At 40.0% G+C, this 20,000-nt stretch overlaps 2 protein-coding genes across 2 annotated transcripts in view; one reads left to right on the plus strand and one right to left on the minus strand.

Moving 5' to 3' along the window:
- Positions 1–6,112, plus strand: part of LOC137980449 (thyroglobulin-like) — a 62,751-nt gene extending 56,639 nt beyond the window's left edge. The window contains exons 31-39 of the mRNA XM_068827896.1: positions 164–352; positions 846–1,049; positions 2,062–2,074; positions 2,347–2,418; positions 3,612–3,675; positions 4,127–4,219; positions 4,316–4,534; positions 4,889–4,930; positions 5,372–6,112. Coding sequence (XP_068683997.1) covers positions 164–352; positions 846–1,049; positions 2,062–2,074; positions 2,347–2,418; positions 3,612–3,675; positions 4,127–4,219; positions 4,316–4,534; positions 4,889–4,930; positions 5,372–5,431 — 956 coding nt within the window. The 3' untranslated portion in view covers positions 5,432–6,112. The remainder of the gene's footprint in view (positions 1–163; positions 353–845; positions 1,050–2,061; positions 2,075–2,346; positions 2,419–3,611; positions 3,676–4,126; positions 4,220–4,315; positions 4,535–4,888; positions 4,931–5,371) is intronic.
- Positions 6,113–6,177: 65 nt separating this feature from the next.
- Positions 6,178–19,092, minus strand: LOC137980446 (26S proteasome regulatory subunit 4). The gene is made up of 13 exons (XM_068827895.1): positions 18,997–19,092; positions 17,690–17,743; positions 17,515–17,611; positions 16,437–16,561; positions 14,807–14,992; positions 13,795–13,923; positions 12,658–12,754; positions 11,482–11,570; positions 10,062–10,162; positions 8,482–8,578; positions 7,886–7,940; positions 6,793–6,947; positions 6,178–6,360 (listed from the first exon to the last, which is right to left on the minus strand). The coding sequence occupies exons 1-13, from the start codon at positions 18,997–18,999 to the stop codon at positions 6,226–6,228; spliced, it is 1,323 nt and encodes a 440-aa protein (XP_068683996.1). The 5' UTR covers positions 19,000–19,092; the 3' UTR covers positions 6,178–6,225.
- Positions 19,093–20,000: the final 908 nt, after the last annotated feature.

Raw genomic sequence — 20,000 nt, forward strand, 5'->3', positions numbered from 1 at the left:
CTGCCGCTGCAGTTAAGCCAAATCAATTTAATTTTTTTACTTAGCTCATTTTGAAACCACGAGAGACCGTTAGAATGGTCTTTTGCTCCAGTCATTGTTTTACTTTCAAGACTTTAAAATCATCCATCTGTGCTCTCTGACGGACCCCTCTCCTGTTTGCTAGGTAAAGCTGTTGCATTGAGTTTGGGTCCTGTGTGTGACAATGGCGAGGTCTGGCAGCTGTGCAGTGATGTGTGCAAAAATTCCAAGTGCACAAGGAATCCGGGAGCTAAGTGCATTGCACCCATGGGAGGCTGTGGAACGGATGCATGCAGACCGAAGTTTTACGACAGTCAGGGAAAGGAAGTGCAATGTAAGTAACTGGTTTTATAACGATGTTTTCATTTTGTGACATTTATCAATTGGCTAGTTTCCTGTACAAGTACAATTCCAGAAGATGGCAGATTTCACTGTTTCCTGACCAGCGAAGATTTTGTCAACCAGTGACGTCATAACATTATCAAAGTAGCTGTGGATCCACGAGGCAATAGCCGAGTGGATCCGCAGACTACTTTGACAATGTTATGACGAAATTCATTGTCAATAGCAGGACAGACGCATGAAAAACTGACATCAATTTGTTTTTTACAATAAAATAAAGGCAGAGGGGTCGAAATTAAGTCAAAACACTAGAAGAAAGCGAGACAAAAATGCGAGAAACTTCAATTTTCTTCAAGCTGACGCCACCAATATCGCGTCAATTTCGCATAAATTATAAATTTATGTGTCTGTCCGGTTATTGACAATAAAAATTAGCGAATGAGCGCGCCAGAATTTTGCAGTCATTGTAAAATACTGTATTGCAGGTCTGACGGATTGTCAACAGAAGGGCTATGAAGCAACACACCCAATGCGCATTGGAGCTTTCATTCCAAAGTGTAACGACGATGGAACTTACGCGCGTGTGCAGTGCTGGAGCTCAACTGGATACTGCTGGTGTTCTTCAGAGGATGGTATCGAGTGGCCTGGGACTAGAGTAAGAGGACAACCTAACTGTGACGTCAATGAAGGTAAGTTCAGGTTTTGATTGGGGAACTTAAAGCATATGACGGTAACCGGAAGTGAGCTGTTTTCCTTTTAATTTGTCTTGACACCACCGCATTGATATTGTTAAGTATCGTTACTCTATTAGTTTGAGAAATATGGAAGGAGCAATGTCCTTGAATGCGAAATGTTCACTTCCGGTTCCGTCAGTGGTCTCAAAACGTGACGTGCTTGAGCTTCTTGATATTTCATGATTCATCCTGTGAAGGGTTATGCCAATGTGTGGTTTTCTCCTTTTCTCGTTATTCATCATTCGTTCCTGAACCAGATGCCCCTGCGCTTGGCAAAGTCCTATTTGACTTTGGCTTCGTAAATGCTGTTTTAGTTCGGCCATTTTAACTTGGTCAAAAAGCATTAAACACATTACACCCTCCACTAACTATGATTACACGAAACGTGAAGTCATATGTAAAAGTGACAGTTACCGTGTTTTTCTCCCCTGTGTGTAATGTTTTTGATTTATGGCTCTTTCGCGTAAGGTGGCCTCATACACCATACGCCAATCCGGCCACATTTGCGGAGAGATCACAACAACGAGAGATCCTTCGCTTCACTTTACGAAGAGTGTCTGGGTTCTTTAACGACTTAACAATATTTTTATGAACATTGAATGGTTGTTTGACGGGGCCTACGGTTTAAAGTCCTTATCCGAGAAAACTTGAAATTCTTACCATTTGCAGATAAAAGAAGGAAAGCTGCCCATTCTACTCAATTATTTTAATATCTTTTGTGTTGATCAGCTCACGGTTCGAACCCGCGTCCTCCTGCGTCGTAATGCTATGCCTGCAACTTTCGGCGATAGTGGCCCATCACATCAAACAGAAACTAGTTATTTAGTTTTAGTTGTGACTGTCTGTTACTACCGCCGAAAGGTGTTAGACTTTTTGTCAAGTATCACACCAATCTGTTTGGAAAAAGTAATCCAATTAACTCGTTTAAAGTTAAAATATGAATCATTCTGTTTTCCTTTCTTTTCAGGCCCAAAGCTGATGTAAGTATACTTGCTTGTCAATGTATTTGTTAAGTCACGATTTCGTTTGGATAGCCTCGCATATATATAAGCTCAAGAAATACTGACGCCGACGAATTTACTTGTCGGTCGTGTCTTTCGTCCAACACTGTAGATACTATTTTCGTTTCGTAAACTCGTTAATGATTAGAACGCAACTGGGTTTGCGTAAGCCGTTACTTTGGTTAATAAATGCGTCGCTAGTGCAAATTGAGCTGTGTTTATTCTGAGTACCGCGTTCTTCTTCCTTATAGGAGTATCCACGTGAGAATTACATTCAAGTACAGTTTTAGTTTGGTCAAAGATGTTTTACAGTCATTTAAACAGTGAGTAAACTTTCTTGAAGTCTCTTTTTAAGTCCTCGAAGCTTAAGGGCCGGTTGTTTAATCATTTTTTTACGTAATCTGAGTTTTACAACAATCTGATCTGATCTGATCTGCTAATCGCCCTTTCTCGCAGTCGGAGACTGAATTACTAAGGGCGCAGCTCAGCGAGGTCGGGCCGAAGGAGCTGTGCTGCCGGCTAGGCGCTCGGCCCCTGAACACGACCCATGTTTGACCTCGGAGCACAGCACCACAGCCTGATGGAATAGGCCGGGAGTCGATTTTGAGGAGGGAGGAAAACCGGAGTACCCGGAAAATAAACCTACGGAGTCAGATTGAGATCGACTGAAACTCAGCCCACATACGACCCGAGGCCAGAGTTGAACCTGGGTCACAGAGGTGGGAGGCACGGTTGATGACCACTAAACCACCATGACTCCAATCAGTTTACATTGAGAACTTTTTTAGGAAAGAGTTGCTTTAAGTAGATAACTGCTTTTCTCGTAGAGGAGCAGGAATGGCGTAGTGGTGAGAGCTCTCCGGGTATTGGAAATTTTCCCTCTCTTCTAAAACCATACTACGATTTGACACGAGTTGATGACACCTAAGCTTTTTTTGGACACAATAAAGAACCTTTGTTTTCTAGAAACGGCTTCAATAAACATAACTTGGAACGCGGTCACTGTTTTGTTAAAGCACTGGCAAAACCCTTTTGGAATTACCGGCCTTAGTTTCCAAATGGACTCAGTTGATAACATTTTTTCCCATTTCCCCAATCGGGACTCAGACAATTTTACAATTATATGAACGTCTCGTTGCTTGGTTGATTCTTCCCTTCACATTTAACCGGGTTTATGGTTATTGATGGTCTCTGTCATTTCAGTGTTACAGTTTTCACTCTCAAAAGACATAACGAATCGAATGTTGTTCAGCGTTGTCTGCACTCTTATCGAGAACGATATTCGTCATCACAGTGGTCAAAATGAGGCGATTTGTTTTTTGCCGCCATATTCAACGCTAAAGAAAATGTTTATTTCAGATTGTGACCAAGATCATGACATGGCAAGGGCTAACAGCGAAACCGTTGGTTATAAAATGAATTTCAGAGTCCAATCATTATTTAAGAAGGCGTAGAGAAACTCAACAAATAATGTTCATCAATAATTAATTTTGGTTGTCAATTCTTCAAACCATAGGTCTCTACAGGGTCAATTGATCACCATGTTCAAGTTGACGGATAGTCAACTCCAAGGCCTTCAGGTATTGATGAAGTTTTACATCAATGCAGTTATTTTTAAAATGTGAAAGAACCCCCTCCCCTCCCCTCCCCCCAGACAATTCACCAATGGCGCATTTAGCGCGATAGGTGATATGCAACCAATCTCTGGCGACACAGAGAAAAATGTTGAAATGTACAAATGCTGGTGTTTTCGTCCACCCACTCGGCGGAAATGACGCAAGTGAAGACTCACCAATAATAGTGCTCGGAATAGACCAGTTTCGTATTCTAGAAGTTGGGTTGGATCGAGCATGAAATGGACGCTAATTGGGGGGAATCTTTTCACATACAAATTATTTCCCCCTCGTTCGCCTTCGAGTAGCGATCCTACCCGGCCTGCTCCAAAAACTGTGGAAAAGGCAAAGTGATTGGAATTATTTGCGCAAGGCATTTAACACATTTCAGAACAGTTTTTTCTTTTTTTTTGTCAAGGTTCGAGAAGGCAGCATTGTGGTTGCATTTAGGGTTTTGCCTTCCACTGAGGGACGAGACCTGTCTGAATTCACTGGTGACATCACCGCTAAGGTATGAAATATTATTTGAATTTCCTTTTGATATTACGTTCGTCAGTTGACAGCTGAGAATATCAAAGCGGATTATGATTTCTGTATCCTCTTTTAGGCTCGCAAGCTCCAGTTAGTTATCCGTTTCAGTGGATTGACCATGATTGCTGATCCTGATGTCATGTTGGCTTCGCCATTGTACATCAAAGATTCGAAGACTGTTGGCAAACAACAAGACGAGAGCTCGAACGAACAGGGCGTATCCAAGACGGGCGTTGCGTTCATAGCTGTACTTTGCACTTTAGCTGTTGTAGCAGTGGCGTTAGTAGTATATGTGGTGAGTATATGACCAAACGTTTCTTAAGCGTTCGACTGAGGTATCGTTCGGTCAGAACTTAATTAAAGCAACGGCCTCTGGCTGATCCCGAATTGAGCGCAGTCCTTGTGAAGGGTCGCCTTTGTGTAACCGTTCAAGACCAAATCTGCTTCAAACTTCTAACATGCGCAGAAGAGCAGAAAGTCCATAATTCGCGGAGTTCATGGTTCGGAACCAGTGATAGATTGCGGCCTATAGTGACAAATATTTACACATGAATGCGAGGCAACTCTGTCTATTCTTGAATAACGCAAAATTTAGCTGGCTTTGTATTAAACCATTAACTGTGCTAACTCAATTTTTATTGTTTTCCAGTTAATTAAAAAAAAGCGAAATAATTCTGCTTCTGGGGAAAAAGTGAGTACTGTTTTTAATTTTCTTAACAACGATTATGTTGAACTAGTGTCTGCTAGCTTTTCTGAGGAACTACTTTAGGAAACGAGAATTCAAATAAACTCGACTCTTTACTCGGACAAATTGGGGGTGGGGAAACTTCGTGGATGAGAGAAGAGAAGCAACAAACTCGACGTACATCAACTGCTTGCGGAAAGTTATTGCTTACGAAATGTGTCACCCACTGGAACAAAAGGACCCTTTGTTTTAACAACCGACGAGGTTCAGATTGGGATAGCAATAACAATTTGTGACGCCACAAATGTCTTTGCTGTAAAACGACCGAGCTTTGCCCTGTTGGTGATTAACTTGTAACTCCTTTGTCCCATAGCTGTACCTTTTGTCTTAAAAAGCGGAGGTGCTGCCCAATTGTTCGTCTGACATGCTCGCTCCTGTGTCCTCTAGGCAAGCTTTATTTATCGAGAGGGAAACGCCGAAATGAACACCTCGCTCACAGAAGCCTGATTCTGGATTCTTCTCGCACGACTTGTCTTCAGATGATTGATTGATAATTATGGTCTATAAAGCGTGATAAAAACCAATGAACTTTGCCCGATCAAACAAGCCTTCAGCCAATCATGATGTAAAACGACCGCACGCGGCCGACGCCAAGGGCGGGAAAATGGACGATGAAGCGAGAGCCTATCATTAAAGCAATCGTCATCCACTCTTAATAATGCACTGGAAATAGCTATATCTGACAGTGTTTCTTGAAGTCCTCTTGTACGACTTGCGGACAGGATTGATTTTACTGGTGTAAAGCACAAGAACGTTTTAATGTAGAATCTTAAAATAGGTCATTACTCAGCATGGATGAGTACAAGACAACGACAAACCCGAGAAAGGAATTGTCACACTGACTTATGGGTGTTTTGTTCCTACAAGGAAATCTATTTTATAGTGAAATAGCAACATATTTTTTAAATAAAAGTGATTCACGAACATTTCATTTTAGTTGTTTCGTATTTGCTAGCTGAAGTATGCCGGCCGACTCTCTTTTTGAGTTTACACCCCAAATTCGCAACGAAGGCAGAACAATTCTATATACCTTTCAAACTCTTTGAGCTTTTGGGCTACGAATGAGATCTGGACGAGCTTCGCATACAGCTTTTACCATTTACGTTGAAGGAGGGACTGTCCATTGGGGCGGGACTGGCAAAATCTTCCAATCGAATGCCTTTTTTTAGTAGTTGAAGGAGTTAAACGTCACGTAACAGACCAAGATGTTTTTATTTCGTTAACAAAAAAAGCATTTTCGTTCAAAGGTACAATCCTTCGGGAGTGCCTTCGTTTTTCCTGTACAGAACGTTCTCCTTCGACTTCTTGAAATCTTCATTGGTCACTTTCATTCTTCTCTCTCGCAAAGCCATCAAGCCCGCCTCTGTACAGATTGCCTGTTAAGTCGAAATACCGTTCTCACATCAGTATAACTGAAAAGTAGGCAAAACTGTCGAACGCGAAGAATAAAGAACGCGAGGGGGTGGGCTTAGCGCAAAAGCGTCGGAAGTCCCTGTTTCCCCACGCAACGCGCGGAGAGAATCGACTAGCGAGACCGTCAGCTTAATTACTCCGCTGCAGTTAGAGAGAGAACTTTTCAACGCAGCCGCGCCTGACGAGACCGAAAAAAGATGTCTCTAATTGCACCTTCCTTGGCGATAAAGGTGTGGTCTTGCGTGAGATTCCGGCCAATGAGTAATGATTTGTCTAAGTATGACAGAAAGTTAACGATCAATATGCACGCTAACATTTCGCCAACACCGATCCACAATTACTTTTCGCAAAGACTAGGAAAAGATAATTTTGCTATTGATGGTTTCAGACTGTACCTTGATATCTGCCCCTGACAAATCGTCCTTTGCCATTACGTACTCCTCTAGATTCACGTCTTCTGCGAGTGTCATTCGTCCAGTGTGGATGGTAAAAATCCGGCGCTTGGTTTTTTCATCGGGAAGAGGAAATTCAATCTTGCGATCGATACGACCTGAGATACATGTATGTTTTATTAGAATCTAATGTTTGCTTGTGTAGCATCGCCACGTATTATATAACGTGACAGCGAAAAATAAATTAGAATGAAAACCGCTCGTGCTGAGCGATTCAAGGTATTGCTTCTGTGCATTTCCTGGCATTCCCGTTGACGATCTGCTTGCTGAAGTAAAGGAAATCCGCATTTAAAGTTTAAAAGTCAAATTTTTTAATTTATTAAACTTCGTTCAGCTTTTGCAAAGTGGTGCCACACGGGTAAGAGCTACGATTAAAAAAGCATTAAATCTCGGCATTTAACGTCGTTGCCTACCAGAAGGCGTCAAAGAAATTTACCAGATGTAAAACGAGCGTCAAGGGCAATCGGAGTTCTCCCTCCCATCCCGTCCCTATGTGTAAGGTCTCCCTAATATCTCGTCCCTAGTGGGCTTTAGGTGGCTGGAACCAGTTTTCACCACTTTTAGGAGACCTTATTATTAGAGGCCTTCTGATTATTAGAAGCCAATTCAGAGCTACCTTAAATTTTTCGAAAATTTAAGGTAGCTCTGAATTGGCTTCCATGATTTTTCAAAAACTTTGCTCATAGTTCTATCTTAGATTGCTAATTACTTTTCTCCAAAAAAAAAATGAGGGTCACCGAGTTCATTTTTGAGATAAAATATAGGGTGTTTGGGAGGGCTTTCATGTTGCCATGGTAACCAATTACGTCACAATAGTGGGCACATTTTGTTAAGCAATATAATTGGTGTTGCATATGGTACCATAACATTGCTGTTACGTGATACAGTGTTGTAATCACAACCCTTCTAATGAGGAGGTCTCTTAAAAGTAGTGAAGCTGGTTCCATCCGCTTCACCTTGCAACTCTGTAGAAAGCCAGACAAAAAAATTATAAAGACGACGGAAACCCTCATTGTTTCATATGAGATCGCGTTACCTGGCCTGATGAGAGCTGGATCAAGAGTCTCAATTCTGTTAGTTGCCATTATAACCTAAATGAATAAAACGTTTGGAAATTAAGAATATAGGCCATGTTCATTTTAAAGCTAGGTCAACTTTGTTACATAACCCCGAACTGGATTGTAGAAAGTGCTGGATCAGTTTTTTCATCCAGCTGGCCTGCAAGAACTTGGCAAGGTTAACTTACACGTAATGCGCCCGTGCGCACCATGGAAACGGCAAAGGCGCGAGAGCTTTCCACGACCGGTGAAGCTACGAGTGAAATACTCGTTTTCGCCACTCCGCAGCAAAAGATACAACCGTAGCTGACGCTAAGGCGCGCTGAAACTCCGCAGGCTTTATTCAGCCACAAACGAAGCTTCCCGGCCTTGCACACATCGTCTTTTAATAGGCCATTTCCGAGATCATGTCTGTCTGCCATTTCCTGAAATCATGTGCGAAGTTTTTGTGATGTTAATCAGTTCGCCATTAAATATGAATAAAGACTAATTTTCATAAGAAAAACTTCGCACTTTGACTCGCTTTGAAGAGGAGGGAGACATGAACTTTCAATATTCTTATTACAAGTATTACCTTAACATCTCCCTTGGAGTCAAAGCCATCCAACTGGTTTAAGAGCTCCAACATGGTGCGCTGGATTTCTCGTTCACCACCAGAATTGGACTCGTACCTGCAATTGTTCAAATAATTTAAGTCTAGACCATTCAGTTGATCTCACTTATCACATGCTTACCTTGGACCTGTCATTTACTTATGTCATCTTTTTAAGGCTTTTGAAACAAAACATTTGCAGACTTTTAAAGAAGCGACGAATAACTTTTGATTGGCTGATTTCGAGACGTGCACTCATTAGTTAATTTTTCACCTGTATTTTTTCACTTTGAGGAGAGCTAATGCGGATGGGTTGGTATTTGTCGTTTCAGTTAATTTGAAAGTGCCAGTGACTATTTGTCATCAGCTTAAATATACATTTATTTCATTCATCAATTCTATTTTATCGCACGATCAAAATGCTACGCGACATAAAATCTTATTTGTTCTCTAATCACTCTGAAGTGAAACGAGAAGAATGACAAATATAGGAACATTTACAGAAAGGGTTGAAGAGACCTAGAAACTGCGAGAAAACTTCCATTTGAGGTGCAGGCTATATCCTCGCACCTACCAAGACAATTTAAAAGCCCACCTTCAACCGACAGGCATTGCGTGCCGTGGAACAATTTTCATATATGAAAATTTCATTTATTTATGTATTTCAAGATTTGTACATATAGAATATATACAGGTGTTGGAACAAAAGGATATAGCATCCCCTACAAGGTTCAAAGGTGAAATTCATCCAATCACATCGCTAAGATAAGCAACGTGAATTTCCATAACAAAAACAAACGGTCGAAAAGCCTGTCGCTTGAAGGTGGGTCTTTAGGTAACAGCCCACTTTCGATAGATTAAAATTCAGTCCCAAACAAAAGGCATCATCTCAATGCTCTGGGGAATAAACTCATACAAATCCTTATAATTATTTAGTCCCCAGAGCCTCGAGATGATGCCTTTTGTTTGGGACTGAATTTTATATATCGAAAGTGGGCTATTAGGAGCGAGCAAATAGTGACCTTCAGACGACCACTAGTACAAATGTTTTGTATTGAGGAAGTGCATTACGCCGAAAGAACGAAATTTTTCGAAATGCGCGTGCTCAGAACTGAGAACTCGTAGTCGTCCTCGTACTCCACTCTGAACAGCCGTATTTTGTGTTGGACGAATGCATCTCTTTAAGCGAAAGGTCTGGAGCGAGGGTGAAAACGAAGAGTGAGACTGGGGAGAGACGAGCCTCACATGCCCTATGGGCGTGTCGCGCAAGGCGCGCGAGAATTAGAAAACCGACTGTTTTGCAGTCTAATCTCAAGGTCACTAATGTCAACTTGACAGAATTGTTTTCGCAGACAGAATATTAATTTCCCTCAGCGAGAGCTGCAGGCCACAACTATAATTAGACACCTAAAAATTTCAGGTGGCTTGAACGAGATTCGAACCCATGACCCCTGCGATGTTCTTGTGGAATTTTGTCGGGGCTCTTTTGGAGACTTGTCGAGCTCTGGGGATTTTTTTCACCTGAAAAACAGATGTACACGAAGCGCAACTTAACGCGTTACCTTTTTGTTCCAACAGCATCAATCTCATCAATGAACACAATTGAGGGTGCGTGCTCCTCGGCCACTCGAAACATTTCTCTGACTAATTTGGGGCCATCTCCCTGAAAGGGTCCAGTACAAAAATTCACTACTTCTTCAACACAAATTTGTATAGAAAATCAATTTGGAAATAATTTGCACAAGTGGCTTCTTCAAAAAGTATCAAAATTGCATGAGCGCGTTGGGCTCATGATATTTGAGCTTTTTGAAAAACACACGAGTGCAAATTATCTCCAAATTGAACGAGAAAAGTCGCATGATTACTTAATAATAATAACAATAATAATACATAATAAAATTACAGCGCAACTTCCAGTTCGGAAGTGACACACGCTACAAATGTACAAGTTCATGCTCATGTGTCATGCCACCAAAACAAAAGATTTGATTGGTTCTTACCAAACCCTATTGTTTATTAGCCAATCAAAACCGTGAATTCTGTGAGTAAACTGCACTTGAATTAACTACTTTTGCACTGAATAAACTTTTTTGCACTGCGTTTACAAAAAACTGCATTGCTCTCAGCCAATCAGAATCAAGTAATTTTGTTATGTATATTATTTGAATAATAATCTTTTATTACTATAATTACATACACACACATAATATTCCTATTAACCTGAAACAAATGAATTTCTATAGGAAAATCCAACCAAAAGAAAGGCAAACTAAAAAAAAGTGGCCAATGCATATTTTATCCTCTCCGTCCTAAGGTAATATAGTAATACACAACAAAAATACCTTAACCATAATATGGTTCTTAGTAAACACCATGTGTCATTACTGTTTGATCTCCATTTATGCAAACTCGTTTTCTGGTTACTGACTCAAGGATAAAAATAGCATGAAATAATCCCCTCTAAAACAGAAGCATGATACTACTGGTAATACATGTAGGAAGATGAAGGAGCCCAGGAGCCTATTTGTGGAAAGGCGTATTAACAGGTCAAGTTATTTTTCGAATGATTTTCCCGCGAAACCACCTCCATGTAAAAAGGCCCTAAAAACAGCTTGATCTGTGAAAATGCCATTACGGCTCCTAGTTATGGGCTTCTGGAAGCTGATAATGATGATGATGATGATGATGATCATAAAAACAAAAGCATAGCACAATAAAGTTGCAAATTGGAAAGAGCCAATCAGTTAGCTATTTAGAAAAGGCGATGGAGTTGATGATGAGCCCAGCACAGACAGATCTACATGGCGGTCAGACAGGGATTCAACTCGGATCAGCCAAATGAAAATAAAATGAACCTAACCCCACTGGACCATGACTGTGGCTTTAAGCTTTTGTTTGGTTTGATCCCAGGTGTTCTTGTCAAGGGCACTAGATCTTTCTACGCAGATATACGGTAAATTAACTTTGGCCTGGGTATCTTACCAGATATTTTTGTATTAACTCCGATCCAACAACTCGAAGAAATGTGGCAGCTGTTTGATTGGCCACAGCCTTGGCCAATAACGTCTTTCCTAAAATTCAATCACAAAAATTTACACCAAGATTAAGAGAGAACTCAGTATTCAATGTTTGCACTGCGGCTTAGGGTGTGCAAAGAAAGCACTTTTAGCCTGGAGCAAGGGAAATGTAATATATTCTACTCGTGTGTCGCTAGAGGGAGAAGCCCACAAATTCACAGAGGTTGACTGAATAATCTATTATTGGAATAATAGATTATTCAATCAATAGAACAAAACGGCTAACTCAATTTTGTACCCAATTCAAATCTCCCAGGTTTAAGATTCTTTGTGTCTTACTATTTGCATTATAATGTAGCATTCACATTAAAATCATATGGAAATACCTGGAACAAAACGTTTTATTCCTACAGGGTTGAACTGGGTACAACATTGAGTTCTGAAATGTGGTTTTATCAAATGCCATGAAAGATTTGGAGAGCCTTTTGTCAGAGCGAATGACAAAATAACGATGCTCTGACGAAGGGCTTTCCAAATCTTTCATCATGGTAATTCGACCTTTATCAACTCATTTGATGAAACCAAATTTCCTTGTTTTACTCTCCCACCGACGCAGCACCACAGTTTCTTTAAAAATTAGTTATCACCCCACGGATGGTGATAATGTTTGAAAGTAAATAGAAACTAAGCCGTAAATGCCTGTACTGTAGGGATCGGCAAATGCAAAAAGGACGCAGACTACCGCATTAAAGTCCTCATCATCGCTTCATCTTGACATAACCCTGACGGACAGGGAATTTAAAGCAAAATGCAAGATCTGAGCCTTTACTAAGCAATCAAGATTAATTTCTAAAGATATTGTGATGCACCAGTGTCTGAGTAAAGTGCAAATAAAAAATGAATAAATGACTAAATGAATTTTTAGAAGGAAATTTATCACCATAGAGTGAATGGGAAGCTGACATTTTTGAGGGTGGATTTTGTACATCAGAGCAAATCACGCAACTGTGGGCTGTGAAGGGTTGAACTTCTTATATCAAAAGAACCTCAAGCTAAAACAAGTGACAAGTGAGCATCACTGTCACATTAACACAATGTAAACTAAGTAGTGGGATTACCAGTAATTTATTTATCACTGTACCTGTTCCAGGAGGACCATATAATATCACTCCTTTGGGTGGTTTTATTCCCATTTCTTCATAGAGCTCTGGGTGAGTTAGAGGAAGCTCCACAGATTCCTAGCAAAATGAAAATAGATTCACCATTTCTATATTGAATAATATATTATATAGATTTAGCAAAGCTCAAAAGCAGAGCTCCAGGATGTTCCACACCAAGGATGTCTAATATCAAAGATGGAGGCTGTAAACGGCTGCCATGTTGGGCATATAATTATTAGGATATTAATAAATTATAATTTTATTAGGCAACTTTGTCAAGCGTACATGCCCACGAGCAATTTACGGTATACCGCTAGCTATGATTGTCATATGGATACCATATTTTCTTACCAATGGTGCTCCGTGTGCACGCTGTTGGTGTGTGGAGCTCTGCCATAACTATCACTGTCTTTGCCTTACTGTACCAATACTGTATGTGTCAACGTGGTACAGCTGTACTTGCAAACACCTTTGATACAGCTGCTGCTTTTTAGAAATAGGGCGACTTTCGTATGACCTTGAAAAAGTGTGCGCAATTTGTTTCACAGACCAATGTTTGGCAAGATTAAAACAAAGGTTCTCCTTATTCTCGCCAAAGAATCTCCTAATATGGGCAGTAAACAGTTTGACTACCTATTAATCACATTACTGCATTTCAAACGACGTCAAAGGGAAACTCTCCAGAAAGCACCATGGAGAGATGACGTTGTTTGCTTTGATCTGCATTCACTAAGCCAATGAAAATTCTCACTCGTTTGTTTTTGTTCGATAAGCCAAAGTTTTCCAATTCTTGTTTACGTTGTTTACATTTATTTTTCAAGGTCATATGAAAGTTGCTCCAGTGCAAAGTGGCACTGCTTAAGTTGTTCAATTAACTGCAATGATCTTTCATCATTATATGTTATCGTTTAGAATATACATGTAGATAATTTTGTTGCAAACAAAAGAGCCTTACTTGCACATGTTCATGTTCATAATTAACTTATTTATGAACAACTTATCAATTTTAAGATTCTCAGCAACTTTCTCCACAAAAATGTTCTCCTGGAGAAAAAGAAATTGAACAAACACAAAACAAGCCAAACTATAGTGCGGTCAAAATGATAATGAACAAGTACCTTAATTTCTTGTATTTGTTGATCCAGTCCACCAATGTCAGCATAGGATTCCTGTGGTGCTTTTTCAAGTTTCATGACAGTTACCATAGGATCAGCATCATCAGAGAGTACACCAACAACAGCATGCACCTGAATCAAAGCCAAGACCCTGCAGCATCACTCCAAAGCACGTGTATTCTTGTGTACAGACATATTCTAACTTCTAAGTATATATGTTGCCGGTAAAATCCGTTTTCAGGTTGAATCCGTTTTTACCCAGGCTAAACTGATGATCCTCATTTTACCTTGGTTCTGAATACGCACTCAGATGAATTGAAGAAACATTTTTTGGGTCTAAATTAAGCCTGGAGAAAATTAGGGTCAGGTTAGGATTAGTTTTGGTTATGATACGTGAATATCAATTGACTTATTACACAAAAGTACATAATAAAATTAAAGCACTGTGATGGGTTAAGCATGTTCGTCATTGTGGTGTATTGGTGAAGATGCAGGACCACAGATCTGGAGGATCCGAGTTCGAGTACCGGTGAGTGCACATACAGTGTGTACAGTACAGTTCTTTGATCTCTTACTATGTTGTAATGTCGATAACTGCACAATGAATACAGAAACCGATAAGATAATATAAATCATTGAGATGATGTGTTGAGATTGGTAAGACAGTGCTTGAGGGAAGGTGGAGGTGTTTTCAGTCCTTTTTGGAGGATTGATAGCTGCTTTAATATTCAACCTATAGGTAAAATGAGGATCACCAATTTAACCTAGGTAAAAACGGATACAACCTGAAAACGGATTTGACCTACAACATAATTATATATTAATTTTAAATACACAGGAAATTTCACAGGAAAATCAGTCCACTAGTTATTGTGCATCTGGGAAACAAAGCAGGAACATTGGAAAAAGGGAATGCTCACACCAGTTTGCCAACATTACTCCCCAATGATAGGTGTACTTTTAAGATCCTTGCTATAAAAGGAACATTTCCAACGCTACATCTCTGTAAACAAACCTTGTGATTTAGCAGCACAGTGCAGCCTGGTTCAAGCATGTCTTTGTCAACAAATGACAAAATGCTAACATAATGTTCTGAACCAACAGATGTTGAGACAATTGCATGGTTGTCATCTATGATCTCCTCTAACGTTCCCACCGACATTGGAGTGCCTCTCAGGTCATCAACCTTCGACCTCTCTTCCTAAAAGAGAGCCATTTAATATTAAACCTTGTTGCACACTAAATGGTGCAAATTTTATAAGCCTTTTAAACTGAACCAGCCCCCATTGACAAGTGAAACATGAAAATGTGTCATTCTCATGAGGGAAAGGGCTCATCTTTAAGACAAACCAGGTCAAGCATAATTGCCCAGTTTCAAACAGTTTATATGACAGACTTTTCTTTATTTACTCAATCAAAACATTGTGGTTTTGTAAGATAAAAACAACCAAGAAAAAGTCCATACCATTTTTATTCTATGCCTTTCAACCTTTCAAACATCGGAATTTTCACTTCTGGTTGGGTAAAAAGGAGACTGGGAATAGCAGGCTAGTTACATTAATACCGGAAACTTTAGGGATAGAGATTTTGTTCTTTTGTCTTATGCATTATTGCAACCACACACATTGTCCAACACATCTCAGAAGCAGTTTCAGTAACTTCTCAATCTAGAAAAAGGAAAATTCAGGCCCTGGAAGAACTTCATTCTCATTGGTATTGACATCACAGTTCTGCTATCTCCAGTCTTCTTGCTAGACTAGGTGCAATTTTGTACCCTACCGGAACTGAAACATTTCCAATTCTTAAAAGGCTAAAAGGTACTGCAGGAAAATCAGTGTGGACGTTTTAAAATTGTTTTTATCTCAGAAACCATCATGTTTCTAATGAGTAAATAAAGAAAAACCTCACATATAAACCTAAATTGATGGATCTTTTTAAGTGAACCTGTGATCAAAAAATTCGCTTCCTTTTTTTCCTTCAGATTTTTAAAGTTTGTTCGCTTAACACCTGACTAGCAAAATTTTAAGCTTTGATTTTTATCCAAAGGCTGTTTGCTTTGAGTGCAACTTTTGGATTTCACAGTCCACCATTACTCAAGTTCAAAACTGACTGATTGGACCTCAGAAGGTTGGATCCAGGGAAAAGTGACGTCAAAGGCTCTCTAGCTTAGCAACGCCTGGAATAAGGGACTACCAAGTCTCGGAAAAAAAATTATGGCAAAGGAAAAAACAGAAAGAGAAAACGGTAATTAAAACAAGCGCTACATGGCAGAGGTAAAATTTGGATGAAAAATAGAGAAAATGAATAATAAATTGTTATTCAAGGCTGCTGCCTAAAAAAATGGTCCAGGGGACCCTTTGGGCTCCCAACCTTAAAAGTTAGTAGGCCGAGCTCAGAATTAGTTTATTAACCCATATCTTGTTTTTTCATTGTTTAATCTCCAGCTGGGATGAAATTTACACGAAAGTGAGGATGAATCACCTTGTGATAAGTTAGGCGTCCGTTCGGGCTACTTGTTCAGAAATTTGGTCGCCCGCACTCGCAAATAAGGCGCCCCAGGCGACCGGGCGACCGTTAGGCAGCAGCCTTGGTTACTGCTTAATAAATTCACTCACTTAGAAGATCATTTAATTTAAAATTCTTGCCTCATTTTTTTCTTCCTGTGGTTTAAGCCTTTCTTGATTTTGTATAAACTCTTCCTCAAGCAGAAGAAAGTCTTTTATCCTTTCCAGTTTCAACATTTTAAGCCTACAATTTCTGTGCGGTGTCACTGATCAAAGAAACAAGAAGAAAAAAATTAATGGGACATTGCAGCGAGGAACATGTGACATAAAGGTAAAGTCAGCTTACAGGCCCTAGTGGCCCATCAAGCCCGAGCTTATCCCCGGTTTCTGTAGCATGAAGCGACTAAGAGTATTTCTACTCCCCCCGGATGGGATGCTAGTCCATCGCAGGGTTACCCCCAGCATTTCGCTGGTACCCATTTACATACCTGGGTGGAGAGAGGTACCGAGGGAGTAAAGTGCCTTGCCCAAGAACACAACACAATGTCCCCGGCCAGGTCCCGAACCCGGACCATTTGCTCCGAAGTCGAGCACACTAACCATGAGGCCACAGCGCCTCCCACAATATGTAACATACACATAGTAAATTACTTCCATGAACAGGATTTAGACAAAAGAAGATTAACAACAACTGCAACTAAAACATCACTTTACAATCAAGATTCACAGAGACTACCATAAGTTTTTCACTGGCAATTGTTTTTTAACATCTCGTTCAGATGTTGTAACAATGATTTTATGGGCAAACTATCTTATTCATGGACTTGTACGACTGCTTTTATGGGTATAACAGAGGTCAAAGGAGTCACCATTGCTTATGTTGCCTTCAAAACATAACATTAATTTCCTTTTCTTTCCCCATTGATGTTACCGAAAAAATGGTTGAAAGTCACTGCACATACAGCACAATAAATAATTCTTCATCAAACAAAGTATGAATTTGTGGCATTGCTCTTGCCATATAGCTACAACTGTTGTAATAAATAACACACTTCCTCATACATTAGCTACAACAAAAACAATGAAAATAAAATGATAGCACCTCTTACAAAGTGCTAACACTCAAAACACAACCTTTTGATGGCCACTTTTCCTTAACAACTGGGATGATACCATCCTCTCACAAGTCAAATCTCTGCTCTTAATTTTTATTCAGTACCTTGAGGCAGTTTATTAGCAGCATCTGGGCCTTTAGATTTCTTCTGTTTTTTTCCTACTCTTGTAGGGATTGGAGGCTCGTACTTCTTCTTCTTATCCTAAGAATGTGACATTAAAAGCTAAATAATGTAACTATACAAAGCAATACAAAACAAGAAATTCAACATTTTAAATACCTTGTCTCCTTTCTTGTCACCTCCAGGCCCTCCACTTCCAGACTGATTCTGACCCTATGTCAAACATTTCAACACTTAGCATTTGCAAGCTAATTACAAAAGTTTTTTTTTTATCCTGATTTTCTTAGATCAGTTTACATTGAGTGGAATTTTATGGTGAACTGATTACAATTTTCTAGTCTCTGGGTTGGGATCATCTTTTAGAGCAAGTTTCAATCGAGTATCGTAAAACCATAATTACTTTGGCCAATCAAAAAGGACGGAGACAATCCAGTAAACCAATCAAAACTCGAGGTGATTACACGTAGCTGACACAAAGGGGCAGGAAAATGTGCATGCATGAGACACGATTGGTTTGGGTTTCACTTCTGATTGGTTGAAAAGTGGCGGGAGAACTTTGAACCAATCAATGAGAGAAGTAATGCAAAACCAAAAGCAATTCACTAATTACTTTTGACACTCAATTGAAAATAGCTCTATATACAGGACCTGAAATAATTAATATCCATACAACAAAAGAACAAGCCCAATAATTATAACTGCCTAATCAGATATTTCTAATCCATACAACAGTGGTTCTTTTCTCTTGCGCCACATTAGTCCGCTATCTGAAAGTCTTTCCCTGGGTTGTGACCCCCTCAAGGAGTAATATTTATATTCTAGCAGGAATAAATTGCAGCAATTTGTTGTAGAAAACATGCGATCACTTTGCACTGAAATACAACTGTAACCACTGGTCACGGGCGTCTTTCAGCACATCTCCCAAGAGGCACTAAAGCAAACAGTTTGTTCATAAAGGTGTACATGTACCCAAGGGATGGTTCAAGAGCTACTAGATCTCCACCATCCCTTTGTAACCAAACCTATACACAAATGGGAATGTAACCCCTCAATATGAATGCCAAGATCGAAGGCATCCACTTAAGCCGCCCTGCAGACACCCTATCTGGAGATTGAATTGAAATTTCCTTAGTACTCATGTATAGTAAGGATAAATTATTAATAATTTTATAAGGCAAAATGTTGACATATCCGTACATCATGTGCGGTCGTGCAAAAATATCACAGTTTCCTGGCAAAACTGGAAATGATTTTCACTTGCTTTCAGTAATTCATAACACACTGTAACGAGAAGCACCAAAATGTTGACATATCCGTACATCATGTGCGGTTGTGCAAAAATATCACAGTTTGCTGGCAAAACTGGAAATGATTTTCACTTCCTTTAAGTAATTCATAACACACTGTAACGAGAAGCACCAAAAATATAAAGATTCGGGCCAAAAGCACAGAAAATTCAGCCTTACCATTCTCCTTGTTCAACGTTTCGTTCTTCTCGTTTTAGACTACACCGCGGGCGCGCTTAACACACCAAATCATGCGTTATTGGTGCTGACTCACCATTTGGCCCCAGTACTTCGCATCGTTGGCTCGATGAGAACGGGGCAAAAGCCCCTGTAGATTAGAATAGAATACCTGCCGAATAGAATCTGGAGATTTTGTTTTTCATCTGGGCCCCACATCCCCCTTTCCCCCTCTCACGATCAACCCGCCCACTCCTCCCTCGCCCTTCCACAGGAAAAGAAACGCAGCCACCCACTATAGCCCAGCCAATAAATTTTTTCCGCGTTTTGAATAATTAGCGGAAAAATATGCTCTCGTCGTTATCTTGGGGCCGTGCGGCCTCCAGTTAGCACACGATAGCAAAAACTGTGTCATGTATTCTATTGTTGTTTCACATGGGTTAGGTGGTGTTAGGGAATTTAGACGAGAGCAAGAGAAATCTACCGCCACAGAGCCTTGAACGGGAAATTTGCGGGAAATCAGGGAACTTATGTCGAGCATTTTTATTGGTCAAACGGAGATCCAATCAAGCAATCGGTCACATGGCCGTGATAACAAACGTTAATAAAGAAACCATTTCGTCAACGTGTGATTAGCTCAGTACTCAGAGATGAAGAAATGCATAAGAAACGATGAAACGAGTTTGAAAAGAAATCAAAATTCTTTTAACTTGGGAATGCCATTTCAATAGAAAGCTCAAAGTCGTTTTTATCCGGGAGATTTGATGACCCGTTTGGGAGACCGGGAGATTCGTTCCGTATCCGGGAGAGTGGGCATAAGTGCACTCTGGGTCTTAAAAGTGTTGACTTTGTAATGACATCTCCGAATGGTTAGACTCTCTAGTCTTCTCCAACAAGGACGATAAACCGTAGAGCCCCGTGTCACAACCCTTCAATGTAAAAGAACCCAAATACTATTCGCCTCCTAAGCTCCTCGTTGGTAAATAACCTATATATATGACTAGAAA

This window comes from Montipora foliosa, chromosome 12 (assembly GCF_036669935.1).
Source record: "Montipora foliosa isolate CH-2021 chromosome 12, ASM3666993v2, whole genome shotgun sequence".
NCBI lineage: Eukaryota > Metazoa > Cnidaria > Anthozoa > Scleractinia > Acroporidae > Montipora > Montipora foliosa.